The 10,402-nt window shown below is 45.8% G+C and overlaps 1 protein-coding gene across 1 annotated transcript; it reads right to left on the bottom strand.

Annotated features, from left to right (window-relative positions):
• Positions 1-474: 474 nt before the first annotated feature.
• LOC128473025 (myelin-oligodendrocyte glycoprotein-like) lies at positions 475-9,186 on the bottom strand. Its single transcript, XM_053455050.1, has 4 exons — positions 8,457-9,186; positions 3,350-3,401; positions 2,024-2,359; positions 475-665 (listed from the first exon to the last, which is right to left on the bottom strand). The coding sequence occupies exons 1-4, from the start codon at positions 8,553-8,555 to the stop codon at positions 553-555; spliced, it is 600 nt and encodes a 199-aa protein (XP_053311025.1). The 5' UTR covers positions 8,556-9,186; the 3' UTR covers positions 475-552.
• Positions 9,187-10,402: the final 1,216 nt, after the last annotated feature.

Raw genomic sequence — 10,402 nt, 5'->3', positions numbered from 1 at the left:
AAGGACATTGGTGGCAATAAAGTCTTGGGAGGGAAAGGTGCAAACAGTCGCAACTTTAGTCCCCGGCTTCGGCCTACTCCTACTCAGTAGATGCACACAGCAGACGGGCAGCGCAGCATGGAGATCGGCAGGGGCCATAATCATCAAACTACCAACGGCTCCGACGTACCAGCCTCTATACCGACACATTTGACTTCCGCTGATAAAGATCTGCAACAACAAAAAAATTACGATTTATCCTTCACGTTTAACATCAGAAAAAAAAATGTAGGTAGCGGATATTTCCATTTTTCATATTTCTTTGTGTAAAAGGATATTTATATACTTCTCAATGTACATCAAATCCCATGTTTTTGAAGAAATAAATAAAACATTAAAATCGTTCGGTACTCGCAGATTAAACCATTTGCCGGAAGGAGATAAAGATCCTCAGCCTCGGAGATTTTATGTGAAATAAAAAAAGCAGAATTTCCCCGGAATACAAAGTTACAGAAAATGAAATGAATGAAATGCTTGCGCTGAGACGCGGCCGGTGCTGCCGGTGTGGGGGACTCACCTTCGGCGATAGAAAATGTAACAGCCTAGAAGAACAACCGCTGTACAAAGGAACCAGATGGACATCCACAGCCCATGGCGGCCTCGGTCTCCTCCAGATGTTCCGCTCTCTAGAAAACATATAAAGAGCGCGGTTCACAGACACGGCGTAGGAAAGCACGGCGGGGTTTGTAGTTTCTCTGGGTTATAAAGTTGGTTTATAAAGAAAAGCGTTACCGGTTCATTTGGCTTTATATAAAGAAATAATTAGGATAATAAATCCAGGAGATATAAATGGAATCTGATAACACGAGATACAACATTCATTTAGAGGCAGATCGAGACCCGGTGGGGCGTTGGGGCAGAAGGTCTGACCAGCCTTTTCTATCTGCCCCAATACACTCTATATGACCAGTCTGTAGATTTGTATATTTTGGGTAAAATCCATCCAGATACATTTTATATTTTTATCTGAAGTTACTGTAAGATCCGAACAATGAAAGCAGTAGGAATTAAAGAAACGCACACATGCAGCACAATCATTCTCTATGTAGTAAATCCGCTGGGGCCGTTTCCACCCCGGACCTGAGGCTCTTGTCTTTGGGGCAGTAAAAGGTGGGTAAAGACACTGGGGTGGAATATGTGCCTGTTATTATATGTCTTACAATCCTGGAGGGCTGTCACTTGGTAACATGGTAACCGGAATATATATTCAGGGTGATTTCAGACACTTTTCTTTCTTCCATTATTGAATTATTATTATTGCTGCCATTGAAGTTATTTAAAGAGATCGCGCTCATCTAGTTTGATTCATCTAATATTTAACATGGAAACGGCCGTCTAGCTGATTAATGGCAGCTGCATTCACCTCATCGAGAACAGGGGGGGCAGGCGACATCCAGCCTAGGGGCCAAGTCCTACTAAGGGGCCCAATATGTCCCATGATATGCCTTTTAAACCCCTATATGCCAGAGTGGCATATAGGGGTATAAGGCATTTCTGGAGGTAGAGTGGCATATAGGGTGTATACATGTACATGCTTTGTCATTAAGGGGTTAAAAAAGTGTCCCTCTTTCACATTTTGAAATGTTGGGAGGTATGTCAGTGGGGGGGTCTCGCCGACGTCGCTGGGCAGTCACACTGACTGACTTAGGCAGGAACCTAAAGGGCTGCACCAGATGATTAGGCAAACGAGGCCCAGATGACCCCGCAAATATCCAAAACCCGTTAGAGGGACCTCCAGGGGCTGCGAGTGGACAAGCAACAAGCAGTATTAGTCAGACAGAGTGCCGGCATGCAGGGTGGAACCCTGACTACAGCATTACATTCATTATTATGTATGATTGTCAGTCTTTGGACCTGGGCCAGGAGCCGTGTATGTTATGTCTTTATATTCACAGAGCGTAATATAACGCGGACAGTCTTCATATCTGCACAGAGGAGCCTTAAACATAACAGTCCCCGAGCATCTCTACAGAGTCCAACTTACCAATAACCCTCAGTCTGACCTCGATGTCTCTGTAATCCGCCGTGTTGGTCACTTGACAGACATAAACTCCTTCGTCAGGCTGCTCCACGGGGGTCAGAGTCAGGTCCAGTCTCCCGTTAGACAAGTCAGGAGACATGTTGGTGCGACCTCTGTACTGAGGAGCCTGGTGCGTTAAATTGAATTGTCCTTTATTAAAGGCGTGAAGCACCAAGGATGGTTTTGTGCCGATCTTCTTCGCCCATGACACCAGCAGATCCTCTGTGCCAGATATAAATGGGACTGAACAGGGAAGGACGGCGGTTCCATGAAGGACAGCAGTGACAGTCGGTACGGAGCCTGTTAGAGAATGAAAGGAACATCGCGTGTATTAATATTACTGTTAAAATAATAATAACAGCAACAGAAAGTGATGCCTTTTAACCCCTTCAGTCCCCTATGGATGTACTGGTATGTGCATTAATAACATGTTAAAGAGGTCCCTAAGAGGACCTCTAACCATACAAAAAAATTATAAAAAAGGTAATAATAAAAAAAGAAAAAACCCTTACATCCCATTGCCCTAACACAACATCTAAAAGGTATAACCCTCCTGCTCCTGCCCCCGTTCGCAACCCCCAAGCCCGTTAATCCATTAGTATAAAAAAATACTACCCTATAGGGTTAGGGTTAGAGATGCAGCTTAACAATGTTGGCCGGGTTTCTCTGCCGTAACCCATACCCTGTGCAAAACAATCTAAGCAACACAGAAGGACCTTTGACCGTGATTGGTGGCCAAATAGCTGCACGAAGAGCCCAAATACCCCTGATACGATACTCTGGGTTGTCTGCTTTACAGAAATATATACTTTTGTGGGTATTTTTGGTTTATTTGTTTAAAATTCCCATCATACCTAATGTAAAAAATCTACGAATAATGTACACCTTCTAGTATGTTCCCTCTAAGTGCTGGGAAAGTATGGAAAATCTATATAAATGGGGTATTTCTGAAATCAGGACACCGGAATTGATACATTTGGAAGGGATTTTCCATCACTTTACCTAATTTTGTGAGGGTTCAGAGGGGAAAATATATAAAAAAATTAGTTTTTTTTGTTTTAACTAAATTTCTCATCCTTAATGTTCAGCTAATTATCTAACTATGGTGTCCAAGGAAAGCCCTCTCTCTGCTTGAAAAAACAATATATAGTTTACATGGGTACACTATTTGCAGGAAAGGGGAATAATCGCTAAACCGACATACCGCAAAAATGGCAAAATCTCTCTCTTGAGGTACCAATAACCCCTGGGACAGAAGGGTTTAAAATGTTTATTCACATGGTTTCTTACCTTCGCAATTTGCCCAGAAAAGGAGGAACCGCAAGAAAATGATGTCATTGATCTAAAACAGCAATATTACTTCATTATTACAAATTACATGCTTTTTATAGACTTTTAAGTTTGTACTGAAAAAAGAAAAATATATAAACACAATTATTTAGAATTATCTAAACACCTTGTACCCATTAGAGTGTGTAATGCGGTTGCTGCCCACCATCTCATTGACAATAAAGCCATTACTCTATAAAGCCATTGTCACGCCCCAACCAGGCTACACGAATCGAGCAGACGTCTACCCGCTGCCCGGACAACACACAGAGTCAGAAGCACCGGTAAGTTTTGGTTTTTTTTGGGAGGGGGGTTTAATGGGGGACACAAGGCATTTCTGCAGGCAGAGTGCTCTATGAAACAGGAAGTTCTACTTACCGAGAGCTTCATTTCCCTGCCAATCCCTGGTGACACTAAGGATAGACTCCTCCTCCGTACCTGAGATAGGGCAGGACTCAAAACTTTAAAAGACCCTCCCCTCCCACTAACCCCAGTGAATATCAAAGACCACACAGGAAAAGCAACCTGATGCAACAAAATTTATTGAAAGGAAGGGAGGGAACAAAAACGTGTCACCAGTGATTGGCAGGGAAAAGAAGCTCTCGATAAGTAGAACTTCCTGTTTCCCTGCCATCCCAGGTGACACTAAGGATAGATGTACCAAAGCAGAAGGGTGGGTAAACTTAAGGAGACAAAACAGCCTCAAGGACCTTCCGACCAAAAAGAGTCCTCCTGAGCCATCTGGTCGAGATGGTAATGCTGTACAAAAGCGTGTAGAGTTCGCCAAGTAGCCGCCTTGCAGATCTGGTCAGGCGAAATACAGCATCTTTCGGCCCAGGAAGTGGAGACCGCCCTAGTAGTGTGGGCACGGATTGTCACGTTCTACCCAGGCTGCGGACAAGGCCGGCCTTAAGGGCGACCGCACAGGGCGCCATGGTAGCAGGGGCGCCTGCCCGGGACAGGGCGCCACAACGCCTAAGGCCGGCTCTGGCTGCGGAGCTGCATATCTGTCTTGCTTCAGTTTCTTTGTTTTGCTTTAATCCATTCCTGGATTTCCGTATGCTCTGTTCTGATCTTCCATTCCTTGCTTCTAGTTCTGCTCTTTGCTTCAGCTCTGTTTCCTTTATAAGGTGCGCCCCTCCCGTGTGTTCTGTTTGTCTCAGTCTTCAGTCTAAAGGTATGTCTCAGTGCTATGTGTTTGGTTTACATGTTTGGTTTGTTTCGTACCGCTGTCAGCAGGGATTAGCGTTAGGACCCACCGTCATTGGAGTACTTTGGCGTAGTGGTGGGCTAAGCATACTATGGCCATAAGATGTGACGGAATCTCCAATAGTTATCAAGCAGTCCTAGGCTAGTTCCTGTATTCATGTTTGTCTGTCTCTTATGTACCTTTGCCCTTCTTCCCTGAATCATCTGAGGATTTCGGTTCCTCTCTCCTCTCTCCATGTCCCAGTTAAGATGTCCTATCCTTGCTTAAAGGAGAAGCGTCCGAGGATTCTGGCTCCTCACTCCTTCCCCTGTGTTCCTTGCCTTGTTCCCTGTCCTTTGTTGTGCCTTGTATCATGTATATCTTGTCTAGTAATGTTCCTTGCTCTGTCCTCCTTGCTTGCTACGTTTCTGTTGATACTCTGCTTAGCTTCCCTACTCCCAGCCTGCAGCATCCTGCACATGATTCCAGTGCTATGTTTCATGCCTGCTCCAGGGTGCCTGCAGGATATTACTTCGTTTCCTTTTGGACTACATCTGCTGCTATGTCAGGGTGCTGGTATGTGGCTGCACAACCCTAGATACTCAACACCCGGGTGAGTGCAGTCGCCTTGCACCAGGCCCTGTCCAACTCCACTACTGCACTGTGACTCCTGCACACAATCTTTGGGCGCGCTGGGTCAATGCAGTCATCTGTATGGACCCGGTTCGTGACACGGATCACCACAGGAGCAGGTTGGCCAGCCGCAGAATATGCCAAGTTGATGGCCGCAACAATCCACTTAGCGATGGAAGACTTGGGAGATGCAGACACCACTGTTGGGCCCCGAAGAGGCCACAAACATACGAGAGGACTGACGTAGGGGCAGAGTCCGTTCCAAATAGATGGTGAGGCATCTCTTCAGATCGAGAGTGTGAAGAGCTTTTTCTTCAGCTGAGCCAGGAGCAGGAAAAAAGGTAGGCAGCACAATCTCCTGGTTCTTGTGGAAAGCCGACTGAACCTTGGGTGCAAACACCGGCAGAAGAGAGAGAACCACCTTATCCGGGAAAAACGGAGAAACGGTTCCTTCATAGACAAAGCCTGAAGTTCACAAATCCGACGAGCAGAAGTAATGGCTACTAAAAAGGCTGTCTTCAGCAATAGAAAATACAGAGAAACCGACTGAAGAGGCTCAAAAGGAGGTAATGTGAGTCTACGAAGGACGAGATTCAAGTCCCATGGAACCATCCTGGTAACAGAACAAGGACACATCCGGACGATGGCCTTGGCAAAACGTCTGACCGCAGGCAGAGATATAAGCTCGAACCCCAGGAGAGCACTGAAGGCAGAAATATGTACCCTGATAGTGGAAGGTTGAAGTCCACTGTCGAGTCCCTCCAAAAAGTCCAAAATGGAGGCCGAGGAACATCACATGCGCTTAACCCTTCTGGACAGGTTAACCCTCCTTTCCGGGTGGTGTCATTCCTGCTTGATAATGTCAGATAGCGCAGGATGAACAGGAAAAGAGACCAAAGAAAGGGTCACTCTTCTGGGTGGAGGACTCCTCCAAATGCATGGCTGGCCTAACAGCAGAAATCAAAGTCTCCCGGATCTCTCCTTCCTCCAAGGAACCTTCCTCTACCTCTGGATCGTCAAATTCAGAGTCAGATAACAAAGGCTGACGTCCCAGGAGAGCGGGGTCTTGCACTGCTGGAAGGTGGTGATAGGCAGGAACAGGAACGGTCTGACGGAAGGCAGAGAAGGTAGACTGCATCTCCTCTTTAAGCCAGGTCAAAAACTCCCTACCCCCAAACGGCTCAGAATCCGCCACGGATTTCAGGCAAGCGGAGCAAAGCTTCTTCCTTGAATCCTGCAAAGCCTTGTGACACCCGGAGCACTGGACATGCTTGGATTTAGCAACAGCCTTCTTAGGCTTGTCCTCAACAGAGGGCGGCTCAGAGTTATCAGGGGCCGACATGCTGAAAGATGCAACAGCACCCAGCCAAAAGCAATCAGCAGGAACACACATAGCACCAAAATCACTTATCTCCCATATATACACTGGAAAGGGGCTGAAATCAGGCAGAAATCCGCAACAGCGGAGGTTTGGAGCCAAAAATTTAAGTCCTGAGCGAAAACGAGGCTGTGAACGCACTACCAGAAGTGCGAAAGCCCGAACCGGAAGTTAGCCGCCATAATGGCTGCCGTCAGTACCCGGCGGGGTCTAGCCGCTGAAAACACTGACCGGCAAGCCTCCCAGGACCGAGGAGGTGCACCGGCATCAACCCGGACACAGCCGGTGGAGCCGCAGCCAAGATCAGGACAACGGCGCCGCAGCAACGAACACCGTAGGGACGAAGGCGCCGCGGCCGCGAACACTACCGGGAGGACGGCGTTGCTGCGGAGGTAAGGGACAAGACGCGCCGGGCAGCGCAGCACCAGCCACCCAGCTGTAAGGTGCAAGGTATCCCCCAGGAAGGGGGGCTTAGCCCAGGGACACACGGCTCAACCTAGAGCCGGATAAAATAACAAAAAGGAATGACGAGTCCCCCCTACCTGATGTAGGGCAGGAAAAAACACTGGGGTTAGAAGGAGGGGAGGGGCTTTTAAAGTTTTGAGTCCTGCCCTATCTCAGGTACGGAGGAGGAGTCTATCCTTAGTGTCACCTGGGATGGCAGGGAAATGCCTATTAACCCCCTTAATGCCACTCTGCCTCCAGAAATGCCTTTTAACCCTCTATACGCCACTCTTCCTCCTGAAATGCCTTATACCTCCCTATATGCCACTCTGCCCCATAATATGCCTTTTAACCCTCTAAATGCCAGAGTGGCACAGGGGGTCAAAAGGCATATCATGGGGCACAGTGGCATATAGAGGGTTAAAAGGCATATCATGGGGCACAGTGGCATATAGGGGGTATAAGGCATTTCTGGGGCAGATGTGCATAACTGGGGGGGGCAGGTTGGAAAATAAAAGGAAATAAAAACAAAATATTTTTCCCAATCATAGCTTTTATTATAAAAAAAAATAGTTTACATGAATTAACATTTACTGGTAAAACTTTTTTCCTATAGGGTCGTCTTATATTCAGGCTTTTTCTTTTTTTCCTAAATTAATATTCAGATTTTGGGGGGTCGTCTTATAATCAAAGCAAATACGGTACTTTGTTACCAGATAAACCTGATTCAGAAGACTTAGAATCTGTGGCCCTGATTGCTGTTTGGTCACTGGAAACGTTTAAGATATTTAAGATCGTAGTGTAACAGCAACAAGTTATTATTACACCCATTATATTGCGATCATCTTTTATTTGGGTATTTTTGAGTCCTCAGAGTATCTGGTAGGGCAAATCCTGTATGAGGCCCCTCCCCCCACACTGAATGAGTGAGTGAATGTATGTGTTTAGGGCCTGAGGTGGCACAGGCAGGCTGTTTAGGGCCCGAGGTGGCACAGGCAGGCTGTTTGGGGCAAAGGCGGCACTATGGGACATGTTGCTTGTGAAGCTGGGGTGCCCCGGGGCTCTGTGGTTTCTGCTTATGTGAGGTACGGGCACATGAGCTCAACCACGCGATAAAATATATGGGGCTGGTTTTCATTCCCAGTCCGGCCCTGCCTGCAATCCAAAGCCGGGTCTAGATCTCTTCGTAAAAGTGACAGGTGAGTCCAGAAGGTGGCAGGGACCCCCCCTGTGGAAATACACATCTGAATTTAGTTTCTAAGTCAATGTCCCGAATTGTGTCGGGACGGAAAAACTTTAGTACAAATCATTTAATAGGGATCACTATATTGTTTTATCATTACATTTTCCCTAATATCAGATTGAGAAATATGTAGAGGAACTTTGTGAAGCGGCGCATGTTATTACTGAGACCCTCTTCTTACCCAAAGCAAAGGCTTCATTTCAGAGTCAGATGTTCTGGGAGTCTCCGGAATATATCTGAATAAAAGAGTGAGGGAGAGCGTAAACGATGAACAATTCATTGCAGTTTCTTTTCATAACAAAAATGATGTGTTGAGAATCTACCGTGAACCGTACAGTATGTGTGTTTTTCGCCTGTAAGACGTATGACTGGGAAGGTCAGGACTGAAGAATTTTAGAGGACAGATCATTTCTTTAGAGTATTTGTTAAGTACTATTAAAAAATAGACAATTTTTGCATGACTAAGGAACCATGGATTTTGTGGGCCCGGATTCTCAACACCATAACCCCCAAACCAAATAACCCCACAGACACAAACCGTCTGGGTAACAAAAAAGACACAAATGGGAAACAAAACCACAACAAATTATTAACACAATAAAGTAATTGCCAAAATTGCCACCAAAGGAAATACGGTGCATACATCCGCCATTGTTTTCCAAATACCCCCTTCCCAAACATGTAACACCAAACCAGAAACACACTATTTCCTATTAACCAACCATTATTCCTGTTAGAAATTATTTAACCCCTTAAGGACCAGGCTGCTTTTTACTTTTTGTACACTTCATGACCGAGGCTGTTGTAACACTTTTGTGGAGCTCGTGTTTAGCTGTAATTTTCTCCTCACGCATTTACTGAACCCACACAAGTTATATATATACCGTATTTGCTCGATTATAAGACGACCCCCCCAAATCTGAATATTAATTTAGGAAAAAAAGAAAAGTTTTTCCGTCCCAACACAATTCGGGACATTGACTTAGAAACTAAATTCAGATGTGTATTTCCACAGGGGGGGTCCCTGCCACCTTCTGGACTCAGCTGTCACTTTTACGAAGAGATCTAGACCCGGCTTTGGATTGCAGGCAGGGCCGGACTGGGAATGAAAACCAGCCCCATATATTTTATCGCGTGGTTGAGCTCATGTGCCCGTACCTCACATAAGCAGAAACCACAGAGCCCCGGGGCACCCCAGCTTCACAAGCAACATGTTCCATAGTGCCGCCTTTGCCCCAAACAGCCTGCCTGTGCCACCTCGGGCCCTAAACAGCCTGCCTGTGCCACCTCAGGCCCTAAACACATACATTCACTCACTCATTCAGTGTGTGGGGGGGCTCATACAGGATTTGCCCCACCAGATACTCTGAGGACTCAAAAATACCCAAATAAAAGATGATCGCAATATAATGGGTGTAATAATAACTTGTTGCTGTTACACTACGATCTTAAATATCTTAAACGTTTCCAGTGACCAAACAGCAATCAGGGCCACAGATTCTAAGTCTTCTGAATCAGGTTTATCTGGTAACAAAGTACCGTATTTGCTCGATTATAAGACGACCCCCCAAAATCTGAATATTAATTTAGGAAAAAAAGAAAAAGCCTGAATATAAAACGACCCTATAGGAAAAAAGTTTTACCAGTAAATGTTAATTCATGTAAACTACTTTTTTAATAAAAGCTATGATTAAGAAAAATATTTTGGTTTTATTTCCTTCTATTTTCCAACCTGCCCCCCCAGTTATGCACATCTGCCCCAGAAATGCCTTATACCCCCTATATGCCACTGTGCCCCATGATATGCCTTTTAACCCCCTATGTGCCACTCTGCCTCCAGAAATGCCTAATACCCCTATATGCCACTCTGGCATTAAGGGGGTTAAAAGGCATATTATGGGGCAGAGTGGCATATAGGGAGGTTTAAGGCATTTCAGGAGGCAGAGTGGCGTATAGAGAGTTAAAAAGGCATTTCTGGAGGATAGGAGGATCCAGGTCCCCTGCAGCTGCGGGGGATCTTGATCTTAGTCTCATAATCAGACCTATTTGAGGTCTGATTATAAGATGATCCCTATTATAAGACGAGGGGTATTTTTCAGAGCATTTGCTCTGAAACAAACCTTGTCT

This window comes from Spea bombifrons, chromosome 2 (assembly GCF_027358695.1).
Source record: "Spea bombifrons isolate aSpeBom1 chromosome 2, aSpeBom1.2.pri, whole genome shotgun sequence".
NCBI lineage: Eukaryota > Metazoa > Chordata > Amphibia > Anura > Pelobatidae > Spea > Spea bombifrons.
This window is presented reverse-complemented; position numbering and strand designations above follow the sequence as displayed.

Excerpts from the sequence above, each read along its gene's own strand:
- LOC128473025 (XM_053455050.1), bottom strand. The coding sequence starts at position 8,555 with ATGAATTGTTCATCGTTTACGCTCTCCCTCACTCTTTTATTCAGATAT. Across the intron at positions 3,402-8,456 it reads AAATGAAGCCTTTGCTTTGG|ATCAATGACATCATTTTCTT; the intron begins GTAAGAAGAGGG and ends TTGCTGTTTTAG. Across the intron at positions 666-2,023 it reads GGTCAGACTGAGGGTTATTG|AGAGCGGAACATCTGGAGGA; the intron begins GTAAGTTGGACT and ends TATGTTTTCTAG.